At 42.6% G+C, this 25,494-nt stretch overlaps 1 protein-coding gene across 3 annotated transcripts; it reads left to right on the forward strand.

Annotated features, from left to right (window-relative positions):
* Positions 1-162: 162 nt before the first annotated feature.
* Positions 163-21,527, forward strand: MARVELD2 (MARVEL domain containing 2). 3 transcript variants are annotated; one of them, XM_065905536.1, is made up of 7 exons: positions 163-267; positions 4,716-5,879; positions 7,009-7,044; positions 12,682-12,830; positions 16,877-17,048; positions 20,017-20,067; positions 20,664-21,527. In XM_065905536.1, exons 2-7 carry the CDS (start codon positions 4,731-4,733, stop codon positions 20,784-20,786), a joined length of 1,680 nt encoding a protein of 559 aa, XP_065761608.1. In that variant the 5' UTR covers positions 163-267; positions 4,716-4,730; the 3' UTR covers positions 20,787-21,527. The 3 variants fall into 3 exon arrangements, with proteins under 3 accessions (XP_065761608.1, XP_065761611.1, XP_065761610.1); XM_065905538.1 differs by lacking the exon at positions 163-267 and adding an exon at positions 308-435; XM_065905539.1 differs by lacking the exon at positions 7,009-7,044.
* The last annotated feature ends 3,967 nt before the right edge of the window (positions 21,528-25,494 follow it).

The following is a 25,494-nucleotide window of genomic DNA, read 5'->3' on the forward strand; positions in this document are numbered from 1 at the left end:
GGTAACCTTGCGAAGAAAACTCTCCAGACGGTTTAATCTCACCCTTAAAGACCTTTCCAGAGCTCTTCCAGCGGAGCCTGATCCAAAGCTATTGCTATAAGGTGTGGTTGGGGGGCGGTAGGGGACACCGACCCGCCCAGGCCCCAGGCGAGAGTCCGGGCCTGACAAAGCCGGGCGGGGCGAAGCTCGGCCCGGCCCCGCCCCAGGAGCCCGACCTGGGTTTCGGAGCCGCGGGCGGCGAGGGCGCTTTGGCAGGTGGCCGCTCAGGTGAGCTGGGCCCGAGGGGTGGGGCCCACGTGACCGGACGCGGGCGGGGAGGGGCCGGCGGACCCCAGGCAGGTGCGCGGTGGGGGGCAGGCCCCTCGGAGCGTCCTGGGCGCGCGCGCTGGCTGCGCGGCCCGCCACTACCTTCGGCCGAGGCCGGCCGCCGGCGCGGTAAGGGGTGCGGGCCCCGGGGAGAGCTGGGGCCTGGGAAGCGGGAGGGCCCCTCGGCCAGCCAGGTTTCCTGCGGCGGACACAGGTGCCGGGCGCGACGCGCCCCACCCCCGGCCGGGAAGCCGCGGTGCTTCCGGGCGCTGGGCTACCCCGACCTGGGCCGCTCCGGCCCAGCTTAGTTCCGGCCGCTTTGGGGCGGAATCTTGACCGAGAGTGCATTTTCACTCCGGCGCGGAGACGCGTGCCGGGGGTGCGGAGCTGGAGACCGACCGAGATAGGTGGGGCGGGGGGCGGAGCGACGAGCCGCGGCCGGGGCAGAGACCCCGACAGGGATGCTTGCTGTCCCGGGCACCCGCTCGAGGCTCCGGTTCGAAGCGCGGTTCCCTTGCCACTGGGAACCAGTAGTGTGTAAAATCTGCCCGTGTCTGCGGCCCAGCGTAACTTTAAAAGCCAGCCAAGTGGTGATTCTGTGGTGTCAAGGTGACCAACTGAATTCCTGTAACACTTTCCTGGGGAGGACCGTTTCTTCTAATCACCGCTACGGTGTGTGCAGACCGAAAGAAATCCCGGCCCGAATGAAGTCGGGGCCCGGGGGCTTGAACAAAACAAACACTCTCTCTGCCTCAGCGTGCTGATTCTAACTGGACGGTCTGTGAGATCCTGAAAGATGCTAGGGGTATCCAGATGTTGAAATGTAAAAATACAGCTGACTGGACCTTTCTAAAATCACATAATATGCTCTTATATTTCTTCAAATTTGGAATTTTGACTTTTTAAGGTGATCTAAGGCTTCCCTTGTAGCTCAGTCAGTAAAGAATCTGCCTGCAATGCGGGAGACCCAGGTTCGATTCCTGGGTCGGGAAGATCCCCTGGAGAAGGAAATGGCAGCCCACTCCAGTATTCTTGCCTGGAGAATCCCAGGAACAGAGGAGCCTGGTAGGCTACAGTTCACGGGGTCACAGGAGCTGGACACGACTTAGCGACTAAACCAAACCACCACCAAGGTGATCTAATTCAGACAAGCTACTTTTCACAAGTCTTTCTGTCATTAAATCGCTAAGTCGCGTCGCACTCTTTGCAACCCCATGTATGTAGCCCTGACTGTCCTTAACTCTCTCCCTTAGTTTGCTGAAACTCATGTCCATTGAGTCGGTGATGCCGTCAGAAGTGAGCATAAATTAGATCCATTATAGTGAAGTACATTTTTGCCAAACTGGTATCCCTTAAATGCCTGTATATCAAAGATATTGAAGGATATGTAAAGCTTGTTAAAGTTATTTGTTGTGCTTTTGCCTCTACTTTTTTTAGGAAAATGTATTTCAAGAATTATACTAGTACTATGCATCCTTAGAATTTAAGTACTTTTAGACTACAGATAAAGAGATAAAAGACCAAAAAATACTGCTAATTGCTGTCATTTATATAAACTGTTTTCTATACTAAATTTTTTCTCCTACTTTTCATTGGGCACCATGTTGAGACTCACAGTTAATTCTTTAAAATTGGAGTGCCCCATTCAGGCATTTTCTAAACACCAGAATTTAGACCTCTCCAGCTCCACTCAATACCCAGGTGATTGTATTTAGTCTGTGGTAGTATATACACTTCTGTGGGCAGTCTACCTACTTGTTAGCTTTGCCTGAGCTTTTAACAGGTATCTTAGACTCTCTTTAGGTTGCTCCTCCAAGGACTAAGCTGGAGCCGTGTAGAAATGTTGTAGATAAAATGATCTGATGTCTGGGATTTGCTTTAATCTATTGACAAAAGGGTTAGACAAAAGGAATAAGGGGGAAGGTATAAATGAAACAGTATTGATAAGCTGATAATTATTGAATGTTGCTAATTTGGCACATAAGGGCTCCTAATAGTATTCTTTCCACTTTTTATTGTGTTTGGAAGTTTCTTTATTAAAAATTTTAATTCACTGTACAGACAGTTTGACCTCTTCTTGCTATCTTTGTTGCTACCACCATGGCCCATTGGAGTACAGTTACCCTTGAACAACACAGCTTTGAACTCTGAGGGTCCATTGAGATACTTTTTTTTTTTTTTTCAATAAATATATATACAGTACTGAGTGGTTTGCAGTTGGTTGAATCCATGGATTTGGAATCACAACTACACCTTACCAACTCCTGTGTTGGTCAAGGATCAACTGTATTTCAGTGACCTCCTAGCCAATCTCCCTCTTTTCACTCTTTTCTCCTGGAATATACTATTAACACAGCATCCAGATTGATCCTGTTTAAAAAAATAATAATAACACCATGTCAGACCTCTACTGAAAATTTTTCAATGGCTTCTCATCTCACTCCCAATAGAAACCTAAATCCTTTCTAATGATTTTTTAAGTCCTAAGTATTCAGATGGCCTCAATTCTACTATACACCCTCTCATGCTGCTGCTGCCTCCATGCCTCAATAATGCTAGGCACTCCCACTTTAAGGCTTTTACGCTAGCTGTTCCAGCTGCCTAAAACACTTCCCTGATACCTGCCTGGCGTCTTCTCTCGTCTCTTTTGTTTCTATATTCAGGTGTCTTGTTCTCTCTGAAGAATTCCCTGGCCACTCTATTTAAAATTATAGCATCCTATCCACACTGCACTTCTTACCCTCTTTCCTAACTTTGTTCGTTGACATCTATTTCACTTGCCTTATCTATCATCTGTCATCCCTGCTCCCCTTCCCCAGAATTTAAGCTGCATGAAGGCAAGGATTTCCATCAACTTTTTTCACTGATACATCTTAAGCAAACCTGGTGCATGACCAGTACTTGGTAAATAATTGTTTGAGTGATAGATCTCTGTTTGACAAAGTAAAAACAAAGCCTTAGGAATTTCTAAATTGTTCAACATTGTAAAAGTGGGATTACCAGCTTTAATTTTGAGACTTTTACAGTGCCAAGTACAATACCATGTGCCCAATGAGTCTTCAGTAAATACTCATGAGCAGTTTGAGGGAGAGGAGTGTTGTACCTTAAACGTAGTAGTTATAATAGCAAATAGTTTCCTTTTTGCACATGTGTCCAGGTCATTGATTTCTTGAAGGAAATCATCAAGTGTGATAAAAAGTATATTTTCTATTTTTCAGATGTATTAAATACTCCCTAAAATAGCTTTTTGGGCTTCCCTTGTGGCTCAGTTGGTAAATAATCCGCCTGCAATGCGGGAGACCTGGGTTTGATCCCTGGGTTGGGAAGATGCCCTGGAGAAGGAAAAGGCTACCTACTTCAGTTTCTGGCCTGGAGAATTGCATGGACTGTATAGTCCATGGGGTCGCAAAGAGTTGGACACCACCTTCTAAAAAGATTTTTTATTTATTTATGGCTACATTGGATCTTTGTTGCTACACACATGCTTTCTCTAGTTGCAGTAAACAGGGGCTACTCTCTAGTTAACGGTGTGTGACTTCTTGTTGCAGAGCACAGGTTCTAGGCGCTTGGGCTCAGTAGTTGAGGTCACAGGGTTAAAGTGTTGGGCTCAGTAGTTGTGGTCACAGGCTTAGTAGCTCCGAGGCAGATGGAATCTTCACAGACCAGGGATTGAACGCATGTCCCCTGCACTGGCATGCAAATTCTTAATCATTGGACCATCAGGCAAGTCTTCTGAGATACTTTATGAGTCTTTCCATGGCTGCAGCAAATCACCTTTAAATAATTGCTCTGCAAAGAGTGATGTCCATGGCCATTGCTGTGGCTCTAAGAAGTCAATTTTCTAGTATCAAGCGTTATCCCATTAGAGTGGAAGAAGCGACTCCCAAAACATGACTTGCCAAGTTAGGAAGGAAAGGGGCTCTCCACTCCATGTGTTTACCAGACTGCTTCTCGTGGGCTGTTCCAAAACAGACTTGAGCTAATGAAAGTGAAGAGTATTTGCTGACCCATCAAATTTTGGTATGCTCAAACTCTTAAATATGTTTATTTAGATATTTGAGGAAAGGACTCTACTTGGAATGTGTTAGCACCCTGCATTAAAATTTAGTCTTATTTTTGGTTTTTTACATTTTGTTGTTTATAGGGCTCGTAGGTAAATTTGACTTATAAATGTTGTAATCCAGAACTAATGTTTAAGATTTTAATTGCCTTTAAAATCTCATAGAATGATTCTGTATCCCTGGCTAACGTAATTGTTACACATAGTTGCATTGTCATTTTCTATATCATAATGATTAGATATGATCATATTGGTTTCCTAAATATGATCATTTGCTAAGTGAATAAAACCAACATCATTGAAGGGATACATAACTAAGCATAAGTGATAACTTTAATCCTGACCCCAGGTGTGAGCATCACAAATGTCGTCCAGTGATAGAAGATCCAGGAATCGGGACAGACACTATGATGAGGTCCCAAGGGACTCAGACTATCCAGATGGCACTGTAAGAACCTTCCAGACTCTTCGAGACAGTGAGCTGGCTGTGAGCGCTGATCCATTGCCACCACCCCCTCTCCCATTACAGCCGCCCTTCGGCCCAGAATTCTACTCAAGTGACACAGAGGAACCGGCCATAGCGCCGGATCTCAAGCCTGTAAGACGCTTTGTCCCTGATTCCTGGAAGAACTTCTTCAGAGGGAAGAAAAAGGACCCGGAGTGGGATAAGCCGGTGTCGGACATTAGATACATCTCCGATGGAGTGGAGTGTTCACCTCCAGCCTCGCCCACAAGATCAAACCATTGTTCACCCCCCAACTCCTGCAAAGATCCTCACGGCGGGTCCGAAGGCAGCTGGCGTTCCCAGAAAGAGACTGAGGCCATGTTTCCTCATGATCCCTATGGATCCCTAGGCCGACACACACACACAGCTCGAACCTACAGCGAGAAGGTAGAGGAGTATCACCTTCGGTACTCCTACATGAAGTCGTGGGCAGGCCTGCTGCGGATCCTGGGGGTGGCTGAGCTGCTGCTGGGGGCCGGCGTTTTCGCCTGTGTCACGGCGTACATTCACAAGGACAGCGAGTGGTATAACATGTTTGGATATTCGCAGCCCTACGGCGTAGGAGGCGTGGGTGGCCTGGGCAGTACCTACGGGGGCTATTACTACAGTGGCCCCAAAACCGCTTTTGTCCTTGTGGTTGCTGGCTTGGCCTGGGTGACCACCATCATCATCCTGGTGCTTGGCATGTCCATGTATTATCGGACCATTCTTTTGGACTCAAATTGGTGGCCCCTCACTGAATTTGGAATCAATGTCTCCTTGTTTATTTTGTACATGGCCGCAGCCATAGTCTATGTGAACGATACCAACCGAGGGGGACTCTGCTACTATCCGCTATTTAACACGCCAGTGAACGCAGGATTCTGCCGGGTGGAAGGAGGACAGATAGCAGCCATGATCTTCCTCTTTGTCACCATGATCGTCTATCTCATTGGTGCTTTGGTTTGCCTAAAGTTGTGGAGGCACGAGGCGGCTCGGAGACACAGGGAATACATGGAGCAACAGGAGGTAAGGGATTTCACCATCTTTGTTCTTTCTTTCTGCTATTAACTCCTTCCTTAAATACCTATAGTTCTCAAAGCAAAGCTGTCATTGTTGTTTTTGATGGTCTGAAGTTCCAAAGGGCTCACTCAGTAACTGACATGCTCTGTCCAGGTAACCCACTCTGGCATGTCACTATTGTGTGACGTTGCAAGCAGACCCCAGATGTATAATGTAATACAGAGTTCGTTGGTTGCACTATTGTCTGTCCAATATGTAAGAGAGACACAGCTTCTGAATTTCTATAAAGAAGAATAATAACATATTCAGTAAAGTAAATGTCCCATCATTAAGTTTAAGAACAATCTTGATTCCTTAGTATGGTAAGACTTAATAAAAAGCATAATTGTTCAGTTGCAAGAGGAAAGTGCTCGTTTAAATCTATAATGAAATCTGAAACCCACTTTTCTTGGAGTTTACAAATTTATCTCAGTATTGTAAGCATATTTTTAAGTTTTACATCTGTGTATGCAAAGTACAGAATTTTAAATTCTAATCAGTGTGAAATCAGATAGTGAAACACATCCTTATAATTTTATGTAATTTAATAATGAATTCTTAATATCACTTCAAATTCTACATTATTATGGCTGTTATTCATATAATTCTTCTATTTCTTTTCCTTTTCTTAAGCTTGTTTTTATAAGACTTTGCATAAGGATTGATTAAACTTGAATCACTTCTGATGCCTGTTTGTGTTTCTGTAACTTCCTAAATGTTAAGACATACTGGCGTGTAGCTTTTTTTTTTAATTATAAAATTAATAATGTAACCACCCCAAACTCTTTAATTGTGTGAGGTAGTGGGAATCAAGAATAAATAAAATCTCTAGGTAGTTTAAGGCAACTCCATAATCATCGCCACCATCTCATTGCCAGCTCTGCTTTCTAATCCTGATTGACGGGGAGTCACAGTTATTCCTCCTCCTCTGGTTCTCCACTGGTCCATCAAAACGTGACCAAAAGAGTCAGGAATCCATCTGTAGAGAATCAGAATCTATAAAATTGAAATTGGGCTATAAATACACAGGGACAAAACTATTTGCTCAGCAGCTTCACATACCTCTTAACAGTCACTTTAACTCTTTCTGTTCCAGACAAGTGAGCCATCATTTCCGTCGAAAAGGAAAATGGTAAGAACAAAGTCCACACCATATTTTATCTCTAGATTTGTCAATTTTCTCTCTTGTCTTTGTAGATCATCTGCCTGTAAAAGTGTATCTATTGCATTAAGTTCGTAATAGGACTTTTTAGCTTTTTTCTAATACTAAGAGGGCTAAATCAGACAAGGCTATTTGTAGTATCTTTTAATTTTGTTAGATGAAAGCTTCTGCAAGTGAACATAGTTGGTTCTTATTATATATTTGATTTTTTTTTTTTTAATGAAGGCAATTCTCCCGAATTTTCTTCAGTGTCTTCAGCTCTTCCCCATTCTTTCCTATTCTTGTCATGTTGCTTTCAGATGCCAAATTTTGTCATGTTGGGAAAGAAGTCCCTATACCACAATTTACTAACTGTGATGGTAGACAAGATACTTACCTTCCCAGGCCTCAGTTTCTTCATCTGTAAAATTGAGATAATAATAATTTCTACCTCATAAGTTTGCTTGAGAGGATTAACTGAGATGCTGTTATTATAATTATTTGTATATATAGAATAATTTAATATATTTTAGTCATAATTTTAACTCATTGAAAAGTTCTTTTTGCAAGATATTGGGCATTATCTCTTTTCCTTTTTTGGGGGGTGGGGTGGGGGCCACATGGGATGCCGGATTTTAGTTCCTGGACCAGAAATTGAACCCATGCCCCCTATAGTGGAAGCGTGAAGTCTTAATCATTGAACCACTAGGAAAGTCCCTGGGCATTATTTCTAAGCAAGAAGTTAAGAATCCAACCTTCAGATTTGTTTGTTTCTTTAAAAGGGAAGTATATTCCCTTGATTCATAGTTCGAAAGGATCTCTCACAAAGCCGCCTCCCATCCCTGTGTGGTGGCCTCCCAGTTCTCCCGTGGAGGCAGCCAGTGTTACCAGTATCCTGTGTCTCCTTTCAGAAGTGTGTTACATAGATAGGCATCGATTTGCTCTACTCCTCCTTTTACACAAACGGTAGCATACCATGCCTACTGTTATATCCCTTATTTTTTTCATTTTAACAATGTATTTCTAAGATTTTTCCTTATTAGTACATAGAAAACTTCTGCATTCTTGGTTTATAACTACGGAGTATTGCATTTTATGGTTAGACTGTAATTCATTTAGTCATATAGTAACCTGTAAGTTGTTTCCAACCTCTCACTATTAAAAATAGTGCTACAGTGAATAACCTTATACATATGACTACATACATATACATACTTCCTTTCATATATGTACAAGTACACTGAGATTCTGAGAAGTGAGTTTCTGGATCAAAAGGCATGTGCATTTTTGTTTTGACTGCCAGATTACCCAACAGAAGATCTACCAATTTCTATCCGCAGCAGCACCACAGGCTTCCTCACACCCTCACCACACACGGTGACCACACAGTGTTAGGAGATTTGTTAACATCTGTCAACCTGGTAGGTGGGAAACGTCACTAATGTAGTTGTAATTTGCGTTTCTCTTATCAGGAGTGAGGTTGAGCCTTTTTCATATGTTATCTTTGCATTTTCTTACCTATTAACTGTCTGCTCATATCTTGTCCAGTTGTTTTTTTTATTGGATTGCTAATTTCTTTAAGTTCTTTTTTGTTAAATGCATTCATTTTGAAAATAGCTTTGATGAGGTTCTTTTTCACTTTGTTCTCAATTATGTTATAACATACAAATATAAATACTATTTAAAGACATTTTGTTCATGCTGAATTAAGGACTTTATTAAGTGGATGAGCAACAGCCTGTCTCAGCAATCATGATTAAAACTTTGGTGTCATCATTAATTCATTCATTGAACAAACATGTGACAGGTTGTGGGCCAGTGATATGGATACAACAAGTGACATTATCTCCATTTCCCAGGGGCTTACAAATCTAGTTAAAAACACAGACAAAAGATTATAGAGTGAGTGTGCATGAGTGTGACAGCAGGCAAGCAAGAAGTACAAAACTAAATAACTCACAGATTTGTGTTTCTGTGTCATCTCGGGAAATCAGTTTTTGAATGATAATATCTCAGATTCAACATTATTCATTGATCAAAGCAACTTTGAGGATCTGTAGTTAGCCATGGTTTTTAAAGGGTCAGTTGCATTAAATTATTGACATGTATATGAAGTCATCTGAATTACAACTGAGCCCTGCTGTGGTTTTCTTGAATATTCATAAATCTTTAGAAATCAAGGGATATCTGACCAGTCCTGACTGACCACACGTGGGGATAAGTGAGACTGGTAATAATATTAATAGCTGATCCATAGAATATTGAAGAGTTTCTCTCTCACAGGACAATGTGGACCTAACGTTACAAACCTCTACAGTTTAAACACTGTTCATAGAATCAGAGCAAGACTGCTTTGTGTGTGTGTGTGTGTGTGTGTGTATGTGGCATTTTGATTGTTTTTTAATTGTACTTTGTTTTAACTTCCTGATTCCCTTGTGTTTTAGTTCATTTTAAATGTTCATTTATTTATTCAACATTAATTGCGTCAGGATATACATTTCAGTTAGACTTGTGACTAATTCAGTGACTGACAATCAGAGTAAGCTAAATGGATCATCAGTTTTCTACAGAAAGAAGTTCTAAGTCTTTAAGTGTCGAGCAGATTTCTAAACTAGAAAAGTCAAAATCTAACCTGGAGAAGTTCCCTGGTGGTCCAGTGGCTAAGACTCCGCATTCCCAATGCAGGGGGTCTGGGTTCAATCCCTGCTCAGGGAACTAGATCCCACATGCTGCAACTAAGATCTGATACGGCCAAATAAATAAATAAATACTTTTAAAAAATCTAGTCTGGGCATAAAAAGTAATAGTGTGGGTTTGGGATTGGGATCTGTGCATCATAACATCAAATACACTTATAGGGAGGGACAGTCAGAAATTGAACAAAAGCACCCTGAAACACGTCTGACTCTCCCCATTTCTAACTTGACAGTGTATTCATCCAGCCCATGTTTTATTTGAAAAACTTAGTAATTATATCCATGACATTATTTACCCCATGGCTTAATTGCTTTCTCTTGCCTCACAGCAAAACTTTTCTGTGACAAGACTAGTTTTTGCTAGATGCAGAGAAAGGTCGTGAAATCTGGGGCCATGTGTTTGTAATCTGGAGTACTGTTTGAGAGTGGTGTATCCCAGTGGTGTATCCAACTAACTTCCTTCCTGTGAAAGCCTGAAGAGGTTCTCATTTTTGTGTCATGTCTAGTTCTAGATTTTTTTCCCCAGGAGATTTTCTGAACTGATGATCAGTGTGGTTCACCCAAAAAGAGTGAAAGAGAATGTTAAGAGCATAAAAACAGGGGGAAAAAATGTAAAGCAGATGAGATAGTCTGTGTGGAAATATTCTGAATTCTTAGAACTCCATTTTATATGAAAAGGTGACTCTTGGAATTAGGGATGGGCAAGTAAGGAAAATTAATAGCTTCAGCTTGAAAAAACTTGGTGACTGCAGCCATGAAATTAAAAGACACTTGCTCCTTGGAAGAAAAGCTACGACCAACCTAGATAGCATATTAAAAAGCAGAGATGTTACTTTTCCAACAAAGGTCTGTCTAGTCAAAACTATGGTTTTTCCAGGAATCATGTATGGATGTGAGAGTTGGACTATAAAGGAAGCTGAGCACCAAAGAATTGATGTTTTTGAACTGTGGTGTTGGAGAAGATTCTTGAGAGTCCGTTGGACTGCAAGGAGGTCCAACCAGTCAGTCCTAAAGGAAATCAGTCCTGAATGTTCATTGGAAGGACTGATGCTGAAACAGAAACTCCAATACTTTGGCCACCTCATGCGAAGAACCGATTCATTAGAAAAGGCCCTGATGCTAGGAAAGATTGAGGGCAGGAGGAGAAGGGGATGACAGAGGATGAGATGGTTGGATGGTATCACTGACTCGCTGGGCATGAGTTTGAGCAAGCTCCGGAAGTTGGTGATGGACAGGGAAGCCTGGCGTGCTGCAGTCCATGGGGTCGCAAAGAGTTGGACACGACTGACGACTGAACTGACTGACTGAGGGGGGACCGTCACATGGATTCTCCTGTCCAACATGACTGCCTGGGTAGAATTCGTGATTTTGACCGTGCAGTCTGAGCCTGCCCCAGGGCTGCTGACTAAGTGGGTCAGTGTGCTCCCTGGACGCTTCTCAGGCAGCTGTTGGGGAAAACAGGTTGTTAAATATTTAGAAGCTAAAAAGGGATGCCGTGAAATGGAAATTCACTTATTTAAGCCAAAAAATTTCCCCTGATTTTAATACCATGTTGGATTTTCAAGATTAAGCATTAAGGAATTCAATAGGATGAAGAAGTGGCCTTCTGACCAGCGAGGAACAAAGCGGAATAGATGCTAACCTCAGAATATGTTTCCTGAAATAGTCTTGTTTGATCTCGCTTCCTCTGGGTTTTCTGCTCTCCACTCGCGTTCCTGCTGTTTGGGGCCAGTGGTTGGGCATCGTTTCTGCAGAGGAGCCCCTTTTCCCCTTCTGCCCAGCCTGGGTGCAGGCTTCCCATCTCGGTAGCCCTCCCTCAGGGAGAGTCAGCAGCCTCCACGTCTAATCTGGGCTTATCCATGGGCTGCACTATTTGGTGAGTTAACAGTTGGAGGTTTTTCACGTGAGCTTATGTTAAATGAGACCTCAAAGGCAGCCTCTGAGAGAGAAATCAGGAAACAAAGGATTTTCAAAGCTGCCTGACCAGGTAAAGAGCAAGGTTTTAAATTCCCATTTCATATTTTGTTTTCAATGGACTAGGGTCCCTCCCCAGCCACTCTCAGTTCATGGAGTTTTATTCAGCAAGCATGGACCAAAGACCCAAGGGAGGCGTGGAGGGAGCTTGCTTCTGTGTCGTGGAAAGCTGTGTGCCTTTGCCCACCTCCGCCCATCACAGCCTCATTTCTAGAGTGCTCCTTGGGCTTCCCTGGGGGCTCAGTGATTAAAGAATACGCCCACAATGTGGGAGAGCTGGGTTCGATCCCTGGTTTGGGAAGGTCCCCTGGAGTAGGAAATTGCAGCCCACTCCAGTGTTATTGCCTGGAGAATCCCCATGGGCAGAGGAGCATGGTATACTACAGCCCGTGGGGTCGCAAAGAATTGGACACAGCTGAGCAACTGAGCACTGCACAGCAACCAGAGCTTCCGGGAACTTTAGGATTGAGTGTATACATTTAAGTAAACTGATTTCTTCCTGTTATTCATTTAAAGAACCAAAAAGTCAAAGAGTGCTGTTTCTGAGGGTTTTTTCCCCTTGGCTGTGCCATGCAACTCACAGGACCCGGGCTCTCAGCAGTGAGAGCAGTCCTAACTAGAAAGGGCAGGGTTTTCATCATCACTTTTCACTTCATAGCTGTGAGACCTTGAATTCACGGAATCTCTCTGTACCTTACTCCTTTATTTGTAATGTGGAAACCCCTCTCCCGGAATCCACTAGCCCCTCCAGCTTGCTTGGTGTTCTGGGCACTGCCCAGTGGGGCCCCCAAGCACTCTACTCCTTTTTTTTTTTTTTTTAATGAGACTAAATTTTTTTAATTACTATTTATTTATTTTTGACTGTGCTGGGTCTTTATTCTTCTAAGAATAAAGTTGATATTTTTTTGCTTTGTCTTTTGCTTTTGTTTATAAATAAATCCTCTTTTTCTAACTGTAGTGTGATATGGCCACCAGTTGTGAGAGACAGAGAGACCAAGAAGTTAATTTTAAAGAACTAAGAGCAACAAAAATGAAACCTGAACTTCTGAGTGGACACATTCCCCCGGGCCACATCCCCAAACCGATTGTGATGCCAGACTACGTGGCGTGAGTATCTACTTTTCTTCAAGGTAGAGATAGCGAGGTTCCATTTGGAATTTCAGTTTTCTGTTCATCTCCAAGTTAATATTCTGCTTAAAGTCAATTATATTTGAACAGTTGTTTATTTCCTGAGAGGTAGTATATTGAATTGAAGATACAGTATTGTCATTGAGGAATAACGTAACAAGCTAATTTCCTGTTCCTCTTGTTTTAATGAAAAAGTTATCACTTTGATTTTATTTTCTTCCAATTTTGAGATATAATTGACCTACAACACTGTTTATGTTTAGTGTGTACAGTGTAATGAATTCACGAACTTACATGCATCATAAAATGATTGTCACAGTAGGTTTAGTGAACATCCATCATCTCATATAGATACAAAATTAAAGAAATGGAAAAAATTTTTTCCTTGTGATGAGAACTGTTAGGATTTACTCTTTTAATAATTTTCATATATAACATACAGCAATGTTAATTGTGTTTATCATGTTGTACATTGCATCTCTAATACTTATTTATCTCATGGCTGAAAGTTTGTAGGTTTTGATGACCTCCATCCAATTTTATTTCCCTAAACTTTCTCCTCCCCTACCCCCGCCTCTGGTAACCACAAATCTGATCTCTTTTTCTGTGAGTTTGCTTTTGAAGCATAATTGACCTACAACAGTATGTTAGTTCCTGGTACACAACATAATGGTACAATATTTCTTTACTTTTCAAAATCATCCCCAGGATAAGTCTGTTTTCATCTGTCACCATACAAAGATACTACATAGTTATTGACTATATTCCCTGCACTGGACATGTCATACCTGTGACTCATTTATTTTGCAGCTGAAAGTTTTACCTGTTAGTCTCCTTTACCGATTTCTTTGTTTCCCCCACTCCTCTCCTCTCTGGCAACCACTACTTATAGGTGACTCAGATGCTTTTATGGCTTTTGTCTTTTAACCTCCCTACTAGCTTTATACAGGGCTGATTTACTACCTTTACTGTATATTTGCCTTTACCAATAAGATTTTTCTTTTTTTTTTTCTTCAAGATTTTTCTTTTTTTAATTTTCAGGTTTCTAGTTGTGGCCTTTTCTACTTAAAGAAGGTCCTTTAACATTTATTATAAAGCTAGTTTAATGGTACTAAATCTTATCTTCTGCTTGTCTGTAAAATTTTTCATTTGTTTGTTTTTGTTTGTAAAATTTTTAATCTCTCCATCATATCTGAATGAAAGCCTTACCAGGCAGAATATTTCTTGGTTGTAGATGTTTCCCTATCATCAGTTCAGTTCAGTTCAGTTCAGTTGCTCAGTCGTGTCCGACTCTTTGCCCTATCATCACTTTGAATATATTCTATTACTCCCTCTATCACTCCCTCCCTCCAGAAGAAACTCAGAGTTTCTTCTGAAATGTCATGTGAATTGGAATATTACTCAGCCATTAAAAAGAATTCATTTGAGTCAGTTCTAATGAGATGGATGAAACTGGATCCCATTATACAGAGTGAAGTAAGCCAGAAGGATAAAGAACATTACAGCATACTAACACATATATATGGAATTTGGAAAGATGGTAGCGATAACCCTATATGCAAAACAGAAAAAGAGACACAGAAGTACAGAACAGACTTTTGAACTCTGTGGGAGAAGGTGAGGGTGGGATGTTTCGAAAGAACTGCATGTATATTATCTATGGTGAAACAGATCACCGGCCCAGGTGGGATGCATGAGACAAGTGCTCGGGCCTGGTGCACTGGGAGGACCCAGAGGAGTCGGGTGGAGAGGGAGGTGGGAGGGGGGATCGGGATGGGGAATACGTGTAACACCATGGCTGATTCATATCAATGTATGACAAAACCCACTGAAATGTTGTGAAGTAATTAGCCTCCAGCTAATAAAAAAAAAATTTAAAAAATGTCATGTGATTGCCTTATGCCAGTGATAAATTGTTGTTTTCCCTTTGTTGCCCAGGCTAGGGAAGTTTTTAGCTATTATGTCTCTAAATATTTTCTCTGCCCCTTTCTCTGTCTGTTCTCCCGGGACCCCTATAATATGAATGTTAGTATCCATGATGTTCCCCCAGAGGTCTCCTAAACCATTCTCACATTTTTTTGTTAAATCTTTTTTCTGCTCAAGTGAGTGGTTTCCATTGCTCTGTCTTCCAGTTTGCTGATCTGTTGCTGTATGTCATCTTATCTACTATTGATTCCTTTTCAGTAAAGAGTTTTCATTTCAGTTATTGTATTCTTCAGCTGCGCTTGGTGTCCTCTTCATTTTTTCACTCTTTGTATAAAACTTCTAACTTCTCACCCTGTCCATCCACTCTTCTCCTGAGGTCTTTGAACATCTTTATGAGTGTAATCAGGTAATTTGCTTATTTCCACTTTACTTGGTTTTCTGGAGTTTTATCTTGTTTCTTCATTTGGAACATAATTTCCTGTAGCTCAATATTGGCTAATTTGCTGGTTTTGTTTCTGTGTATCTGGCTGGTTGGTTTTGTTTCTTGGCCGTGAAGTGGCGGCTTTTTGTATAAGATCTCCTGTGTGTCCCCGCAGCGCACTCCCTTCCAGTCACCAGAGCTGCATGCTCTCACGGTGGCCTCTGCAGGCTGCATGGGTCCTGCTGTTACGGCAGGCTGACTGCCGAGGATGGTCTGATAGGCGTGGCTGCCTCCTAGTCCTTTTGCCAGGCCTGGCCTTGTGTGGAGGTTGCTGGCCCCTGGTGGGTGGGGCTGGGTCATAAGGTTGATGCCTGTGAAGTCCTGGGGGGTCCTGGGGCTAGTGTTGGTCCACAGATGGGCAGAGCTGGTTTCCAGGGCTGGTGGTGGCAGCCCTGGGGAGCCCAGATCTAGGGTCAGCCTGCTTGAGTGAGGCCAGTTCCTGACATGGCTGGCTGTGGGGTCCAGGGTGTCTCAAAACTGGTGTCTGGTCCCAGGGCAGCTGGCTTAGGGGCCCAAAGTGTCTCAGAGCTGAGGCTGGTCTTCTGGAGCTGGTGGATATGCCAGGGTCTGGCAGGGGAAAGGTTGGGGAGGGGGGAGGTTAGTCCCGTGACTTCAGCCTGCCGATGGGAAAGCTGGGGCCCGAGGGATCCCAAGGGTAGTGCCAGTCAGCTGGTGGGGTGGCGCCAGGTCCCAGGGTCCTGGAGTTGGTGTGCGCCCGCTAGTAGGTGGGGCCAGGTTCTGGGGCTGGTGCTGGCCCACAGGTAGGCAGAGCTGGCTCCTGGGGTCTCTGGCTGCAGGGTCCAGGGGTCCTAGAGCTGGTGTTGGTCTTCTGGTGGACGGGCCCATCTGGCCCCCTAGTGAGTGGTACTGTGACCCCACCTGGCTAGCTGCTGGGCCTGAGGCATCCCAGTACTGGTGCTCACAGGCTGGCGGCAGGGCCTGGTCCCTGTGCCAGTGAGCCAGAGGGAGGGTTACAGAATGGCGCTCCATGGCACCAGGGTCCGCGTGGTAGAACGAGCTCCACAGAATAGCTGCTGTCAGTGACTGTTTCCTCAGGCTGAGTTCCAGTTGCCTCTTGCTTGTCTGGGAGGCTCTCCAGGATCCACGGTGGGTCTGACCCAGGTGTCTTTCAATTTACTGCTTCCGCTCTGGATCCCGGAGTGTGTGAGATTTTGTGTGCGTCTTTTAAGGGTAGAGTCTATTTGCCACAGCCCTCAGAATCTCCCGAAGGTAAGGCTTACTGACCTTCAACACCAAATATTCTGGGGCCTTGTGTTCCCAGTACAGAGGAGCCCAGGGTGGGGCTCAGAACCCTCACTCCTTGAGCAGATCTTCTGCAGTTGTAGTTAATCCTCCCATTTGTGGGTTGCCCATCCAGGGGTATGGGTCTTGACTTTACTGTATCTCTGCCCTCCTACCCATCTTGTTGTGGTTGCTTCTTTAGTAAACATCTTTAGTTGTACAAGATATCTTCTGCTAGTCTTCTGGTCTTTCTCATCAATAGTTGCTCTCTAAATAGTTGTAATTTTGCTGTGGCCATGGAAGGAGGTGAGCTCGGGCTCTTCCTGCTCCACCATCTTGGCCACACTTCAACTTTGGGTTATTTTTTTTTCCTCAGGAAATACCCTATGATTCAGACAGGTGATGAGCGAGAACGCTATAAAGCTGTGTTCCAGGACCAGTTTGCAGAGTACAAAGAGCTCTCCGCAGAAGTTCAGGCTGTCCTGAGGAAGTTTGATGAGCTGGATGCCGTGATGAGCAGATTGCCGCATCATTCAGAAAACCAGCAGGTGAGGGCCTGCACTGTTGGGGAGGAGTTCCGATGGAGGAAGGATGAGTTCTGACTGTCCGAAATGTAGAGGAGGCATAACCACATGCATCTGCTGTCTGGGGAAGTCATTTGAGATCTTCAGGGTGACAATTCGAAGTATATCCTTTAATGTCTTTTGCTTTGGATTATTAAACAGTATTTTACTTTCCTACTTAAGTAAAATATGAATTTGCCTAAGGTACATACTGAGTCAATTAGGGTGCCAGAGGAGACAGACGGCACACTCAAACCAAGATAATTTGAGGAGGGTTTATTCACAAATGATGGATGGAGTGTAGAGGAGCCGCCAGGGGCCTTGATTCTCCAGGGGAAGTCATAGTTGAGCAGTTAGCACCCCAGGCCCAGAGAGCGCAGCAGGTAAGGGAGAAGCGTGGATCTGAGGCTGCATGTTTGAGCTGCAGGGCTCGTGCCTCAGCCCGATGACCGTGGTTATGGCAGAAAGGAAAATGAGGGTGGAGACGGCAGTCATAGGAGACCCATACTTTAATGTTTTGTCTTTTTCACATTTTAATATCTGGGAAATTAGGATGCCTCATAATCAATGGCATTTTTTTTTACCTGACATGCATTTCTTTCATTGAAATATAATTCACATAACATAAATTCATTGCTTTTAAGTGTTGATTCAGTGGTTTTGTTTTTTTGTTTGTTTATTTTGGGTTTTTGTGGGGGGTTTTGGCTATGCCATACAACCTGCAAGATCCCAGTTTTCCTAATTAGGGATTGAACCCACTCCCTCAGCAGTGAAAGCTCGGAGTCCTAACCACTGGACTGTCAGGAAACTCCCGGGTTGGCTTTAATATATTCACAAAGTTGTATAACCATTACCACTCTAATTCCAGAACATAGTTATAACCTCACCCCCAAAAAATAACCCATACCTCTTAGTACTCATTCCCCATTTCCCCTCTGTCCAACCACTGACTACTACTGATGCTTTCTGCTTGTATGAATTTGCTTATTTGGAAGACTTCAATGCGGTAATACAATGTGTGTGCATGCTCTGGCACTCAGTCGTGTCCAGCTCTTTGCAACCCCGTGGACTGTAGCCCACCAGGCTCCTCTGTCCACAGGATTTTTCAGGCAAGTTTGCTGCAGTGGGTTGCCATTTCCTCCTCCAGGGGCTCATCCCAAGCCAGGGATCAAATGCACATCTCCTGCATTAGCAGATCCTTTACCACTGCGGAACCTGGCAATTTGCCTCTAGTATCTGGCTTCTTTTGTTTAGCCTCATGTTTTCAAGGTTCATCAATGTTGGGTCAGAAATCAATACTTCATTATTTTTTGTGGTGGAATAATAATACTCCTTTGTATGAATATACCACATTTTTTTAATCCATTTATCAGACAGTGGACAGTGGATTGTTTCCATGTTTTGGCTGTTATAAATAATGCTGCTCTGCACATTTGTGTTGTAAAGGAACGTTTATCCTTTCTAAAAAGAGTGTATTAATCTAATCTACCACTTGTGTCACTGAAATTTTTAAAACTCATACAGCATTTTTTAATAAATGTCAAATGTATGTATATAGAGTATATATCCATATCATATGGGGCTTCCCTGGTGGCGCTAGTGGTAAAGAACCTGCCTGCCAAAGGAGGAGACATAAGAGTCACAGCTTCAACCCCTGGGTCAGGAAAATCCCCTGGAGGAGGGCATGGCAACCCACTCCAGTATTCTTGCCTAGAGAATCCCACAGACAGAAGAGCCTGGAGAACTACAGTCCATAGGTTTGCAAAGAGTTGGACACAACTGTAGCAGCCTAGCACACACATTCATATTTTATATGTAGATATGCGTATTCATCTCCTGAGACCTCTGTTAGTTGGGCATCTTTGTTTTGACCAGACTTTAACATATACATTTAAATGAGTTATAATTATGAGCTCTCCAAGTCAAATGTGTAGAGTAGTGATGTTTTCCCAGTCTTGGAGTGATGGAAAGGTGTTGGCTAAGAGACGCCTGTACCGGGAACCAGGAGGAATCCAGCATAAGGCAGGTCCAGGATCAGTTAGTACCATTTGGTGAACAGTCAAGGTCCACAGTTCCAAGAAGAGTGACCAAGTTTAGATGAGGAAGGGAGGAGCAGGTGCCAAGCATCTAGATCAGTGCAGGTTGGGAATAGCAGGCTGGTTGACAGACAGATGTCAGGAAACCCGACCGTCTTGTGTGGTCTTGAAGCCCAGGCCCGATGGTCTCGGGTATGTAGGCTTTGCATGAGTGAACAGGGCTCAGGCATGTGGGTCTGTAGTTGGCGGGGTGGGAGGGTCCTGATTACAGCAGGCAGAGAGACTGAGTGCTCCAGTGATAATCCCACAGAGTATCGACAGTAGTCTTTCCTCTGGTTTGGCAAGTAAGGAGCCAAACGACAGGGCCGCACTTGGTCTCCCTGTCTCCTCCAGGCTTTATCCAAAGTGGAGATATTAGTTCTATCACAAAAGTGAACTTCTGGGCCACAGGCTGAACTTTGCATGGGCAGGAGTCTGCCAGCCAGGCCTATTCATCTCCCAGCGTGTACTCAGTACTCAGTACCCAGTGTACTGTTGAGACATTCTTTTTTTTTTTTTCTTCGCTCTGCTGGATCTTGGTTGTTGCCTGCGGGCTTTCTCTAGTTCCGGCGAGCGAGGGGCTTACTCTCTAGTTGCGATGCCCAGGCTTCTCATTTCAGTGGCTTCTCTTGTTGCAGAGCATGGTCTCTAGGGCACCTGGGCTTCAGTAGTTACAGCACTCAGGCTCAGGAGTTGTGGCACATGGGCTTAGCTGCTCTTTGCGGCATGTGGGGTCTTCCCAGACCAGGGATCGAACCCATGTCCCCCTGCATTGGTAGGCAGATTCTTAACCACTGGACCACCAGGGAAGTCCTCTTGAGATACGATCTGAGTAACTGCAAGTATTTTCATTCACATATACAATATATTATTTTTAGGAACACGAGAGAATTTCAAGAATCCACCAAGAGTTTAAGAAAAAAAAGAATGTGAGTAAAATCATTTCCTTTTATGGTGTATCCTTACCAGGCGCAGTGGTGATGACTGACAGACTTCAGGTTGTTGTAGCTGATGTAGTTCTTGTTTTGTGTTTCTTAAGATGCTCCTTGTTAGGAGCCATGGTGACTGCTGGGCGCCCTTGTTCTCTCTGTCCTGAGAACCTTCTGCCGTGTCCTGCTTTAGGAAGCCAGGGAAATGAGCCCCGGTACAGAGCTCTTCACCCACATTTCATTCACAAAGATTTAAGTTCTTTTACAGGTTTCTAATTCCATCCCTAACTTAATTGCACGAATCAGTAGAGGCTGAGGAGTGCTTTTATTAATCCATGGTTTACCCTTTAATGTATTCTAAACTACTCAAGTTTAGGGCACGTCAGCTCTCTACTTCTGACTCAATTTTGCTGTGAACCAAAAGCTATTCTAAAAAATAAAATCTACTGAAGTACATGTAGAGAGCTTCCTATTATTCTAGTTGGGCAGATTTTGAAATCTGCCATGAAAGGCCATTTTCTGGGTAATAATGTGTGTTTCTGTGGTTTTCACTGAGGAATCCAGTGGCTGACCTAACAGCTGTATTTCTTTTCCAGGATCCTACATTTCTAGAAAAAAAAGAACGCTGTGATTATCTGAAGAATAAACTTTCTCACATAAAGCAAAGGATTCAAGAATATGATAAAGTAATGAATTGGGATGTACAGGATTATTCTTAAAAGTTCTTTGAAACCAACTTTTCTATATCATGCTTAATATTTATTTACTATCTTTTTTTATGCTGGTGTCTGTGATAGAGAAGCAAGTGCCTCATGAATAGGCTTCTGGTTGGTTGAGCTGGTATGTCACCTTAAGACAGTTTGTGATTGCATTTCAGACATTTCAAAACAATTTCAAGGGCCTTTACTGAGAGTGGAAGAAGTTCTCCTTGTGGTGTGATGATCGAGTGAAGTTATCAGTCCTGGTGCTGCTCTTTCCTTTTTTACTTAGGCCAGTTCCTGAGACTTTTTAGGACAAATGTCTCATACTAGCCAAAGATGTCAGTTCCTCTCTTGAAAGGGGTTTGAATCCGAGATCAACACTTTCAAGCCTTATGACCGTACACAAGTCGCTTAATTGGCCTGTGTCTGTTTCCTCGTCTGTACAATGGGGCAAATTATAGTACCTACCTCACAGGGTTGTTATGAGGATTAAATGAGCTAATGTTTGTAAGCACTTCGGGCACTCTGTAAGCACTGCACTAGAGTTTGTGAAATACAGACCTATTTGTGGAGTGAATAATCTACCTAGAACAAGTCTCAAAGAAAGGACCTTAATGAGCAAGTCCAGCCAGCTAACCCAAGGCCGTGGCCTGTAAATAACTCTTACACACGTTGCCTTAAATAGATGCTTCCCTGTGGCCCTGTGCCCACTGGGGTCAGATGCAACCTTCTTACCTTTCTTTAATCAGCATCACTGTGTACACACCTTCATGTTCCCACAGCCCAGCCATTCCTCTAAACCTCAAATAGAAAGACCGAGCGTTTACTGTTTCTTTTTCTGTTCTGTTTAGACGTCCATCCTAAGGCCCCGTGATGTTACATCTTACTTAGAATCTCCCTTCGCTTTATTGGAATGCTTCATTATCCCAAGAATTAGCTTGACTTTAAAGCTTTATTCATGAGAAATGTTTTATTTTTGTTAATGTGAACAAGAGACTGCCTTAAAAATGTTTTTTAAAAAATCATTGTTATTAGATCCTATTCAGCAGCATCTATCTTGTAGATTATTTCCCAGGTGTAGAAGTACAAGTGAAATTGTTAGTCACGCAGTCATGTCCGACTCTTTGTGACCCCATGGACTATAACCCCCAGGCTCCTCTGTCCATGGAATTCCAGAATACTGGAATGGGTTGCCATTTCCTTCTCCTGGTGAAAAGGAAGTAAGGAAGTAGTAGGAAGTAAGTAAGAAGTAGTAAGACATAAAACCAATGCTTTGGAAAGATAAAATTAAGGAGCAGCAAAAATGTTTAGAAAAAAGGAGACCAGGTGGGAAAATGCAGCAAATCAGAAGTACAATGTTGGCTTCATATAGCTGCCATTCAAATAATTAGCACTCGAGGAATTTTCTAAGGTGATAAAACCAAAGAAAAACATATGGAAAAGCAAAGGTTTACAAAGTGTTGGTTCCCGAATAAGTTTTCTAGTTCTTCTTTGTCAGTGAAATCTCGTTTAGTGTATATTGTTAATATTTTCAGTCCTCAGTTCTCAGACAATGCTTAGGGTGCTACGAGTCTTAAGAGGTGATACTGAGGGAAGTGCGAGGCCCCCTTGGAAGCCCTCCTCATGAACTAGAACAACCTTACTTTCTGTTTTATATACTGGGGTCCCATGTTAACATTTCACTTAAGAAAAACACCGATGCTTAAAAAAAAAAGATGAAAGAATACCACTTTGATAAACTATAAAGAGTTAGATTAATACTGAAATGAAGTGTCAAGGAAATTTAACTTTGTGAAACTATATTTTACTATGATTGTAACTGTTAATCTTTGAAAACCCATGTTACAATGTTGATTTTTGCAGTTTTTATGTAAATACATAGGTTTATTAAAACTTTAGTTACCTGTTGTTTTGTGTGCGCCCTTCATTGTTTACTTTGCTAGCATTCCTGAGTTGACTGGGCATGTTCTTGAAAATATTTTCCATTATCAGAAACTACACTGGAAAGTCATTGAAAGCTTGTAGGTCACAATGCTCAGGTGACTGTTTACTCCTCCCCCACTATTTGCAGGAATTCAAATCAAGGCCGCTGTTGGTTTCCTCAGGCTGCCTGTTTTAACTAAGTACCACAGGCTTAAAACAGCAGAAGTGTGTCTCGCAGTTCTGCAGGCTAGAAGTTGCAATCGAGGGGTCAGCATGACTGAGCTCCCCTGAAGCCCGTAGGGGACTCCTTCCCGCTTCTGATGCTTTTGGCTGGCTGTCTTTGACCCTGCTTGACTTGTGTAAATATCCCCTCAACCCTCTGTCCTCACGCGGCCTCCTCCCTGAGCCTGTCTTCACACGGCCGTCATATCAGATCAGGGACCCTCACTCTCTAGTGTCACTTCGTCTTAACTAACTATACCTGCAGAGACCCTGTGTCCAAATACTCTCAGGTTCTGAGGTCCCAGAGATTAGGACATCAACCTACCCTTTTTGGAGGGGACATAGTTCAACACATAACAGCCACCTTGAGCAAGTTGTGAGATTCAGAAAACAGAGTTCCCCGTACATTTTTTATTTCAGCTGACTTTTGACATGTATTCTATTTTGAAACAGTATGAGAACATATCAGTATATCTAAAATTTGAAAGGAGAAAAGTATACATCCTTTACTCATTCATTTGTCAGTTATATGCCAAGTGCCTTCATCAGCCAGATGTTCCAGTACTGAAGATTTGGTAGTCAGTAAAGCAGGCAGAGACCCTGTCTTAACAGGAGATACGAATGAGAAGACAAAGGGTTGGTGATGAAGTATGCATTTTTCTTAGGTGCATTTCTAGAAATGGTCTGCATAGCCTGATACTGAGATGCTCCAATGTTTAAAAGATAGATAATATAGGAAAAAAATATAGTTTTTTCTGACTCATGTATTTTAAAATTAAAAAATTTTAAAGGAAAAAAAAACTAATAGATACAAAAGCTTAGAAAATGGAAGTCCTGCCACACTGGTAATATATACTGTTCGGAATATATTCTTCTAGTCTTTTTATAACACATGTAATCATTTTAAGTGGTCCCCTTTAATACCATAAGTCTGTTTTCTTTTTTTTTCTTTCTTTCTTTTTTTTCATTTATTTTTATTAGTTGGAGGCTAATTACTTTAAATATTGTAGTGGTTTTTGCCATACATTGACATGAATCAGTCATGGATTTACATGTGTTCCCCATCCCGATCCCCCCTCCCGCCTCCTTCCCCATCCCATCCCTCTGGGTCTTCCCAGTGCACCAGCCCTGAGCACGTGTCTCATGCATCCAACCTGGGCTGGTGATCTGTTTCACCCTTGATAGTATACTTGTTTCAATGCTGTTCTCTCAGAACATCCCACTCTCGCCTTCTCCCACAGAGTCCAAAAGTCTGTTCTGTACATCTGTGTCTCTCTTTCTGTTTTGCATAGTGGGTTATCATTACCATCTTTTTAAATTCCATATATATGCGTTAGTATACTGTATTGGTCTTTATCTTTCTGGCTTACTTCACTCTGTATAATGGGCTCCAGTTTCATCCATCTCATTAGAACTGATTCAAATGAATTCTTTTTAATGGCTGAGTAATATTCCATGGTGTATATGTACCAAAGCTTCCTTATCCATTCGTCTGCTGATGGGCATCTAGGTTGCTTCCATGCTGCGATGAACATTGGGGTGCACGTGTCTCTTTCAGATCTAGTTTCCTCGGTGTGTATGCCCAGAAGTGGGATTGCTGGGTCGTATGGCAGTTCTATTTCCAGTTTTTTAAGGAACATAAGTCTGTTTTTAAAAAGTGAATCTGGGAGGCTGCACCGGCGTGTGGTAAAGCAGCTCTCCTACGTTAGAGAAGATATGCTGAGTCAGAGGAAGGTAGAAGAGCCCAGCAGAAGAGGAAGGTGGGCTTCGAACTGGCAGCAACCAAGACCCTGATATTTCCTGTGTGATCTTGGCAAATGAACCTCAGCATCAGCCTCCTTATCTGTGATGGGATAATACTACTACCTGAAGATACTGTTATCAAAATTAAATGAAATAATGTTAGTAAAATTTCAAGAAGATGCTTGTTCAATTAGTGGTGGCTAGATACTCTAACTATACTTTTCATGGAGCTAGATAATAAGCTGTCTGTTTTAAGGGTAGAATATAAAAAATGACTTTAATAATAATGATAAAAGGTTTTTTCAGGAAGTATAGGTAATGTGTTAACTGTAGAAAATTTAGAAAATGATAATAAGCTTATGCACTTCCTCCCAAGCTCACACAAATAAAATTACCCATAATTTTGATCCCCCAAGATAGTCACTGTTTACATTTGAGATCATATCCTTCCATTCTCATCTTATACAAGTATATAGATAAGCATGTAAAGAAAGAATTGTGGTATTGACAAAACCAGTTTATTATGTAGTATGCTGTGTTTTGCATTTTACTTAATAAAACATGTAATTTTTCTGAATTTAGAGTTTTTATGTTTTCTGTTTCATTTTAATGCAATGCAGTTATCATTGTTTCAAAGTGATTAATGTTTATATTGTATGGTGGGAAAATAAAGAATGGGAGTTAGGTCTAGATTCAAGCTGTGTGGCCTCAGGCAAGTCACTAAACTCTGAGCAGTGAAATTAGATGAGACAAAAGTACCTGAAATAATTTTGTAAACCATAAATCTCTGTAAAAATCCTTAATTTGTTTTTATATATTTTTTGTTCTGATAATGTCA

This window comes from Muntiacus reevesi, chromosome 14, assembly GCF_963930625.1.
Source record: "Muntiacus reevesi chromosome 14, mMunRee1.1, whole genome shotgun sequence".
NCBI lineage: Eukaryota > Metazoa > Chordata > Mammalia > Artiodactyla > Cervidae > Muntiacus > Muntiacus reevesi.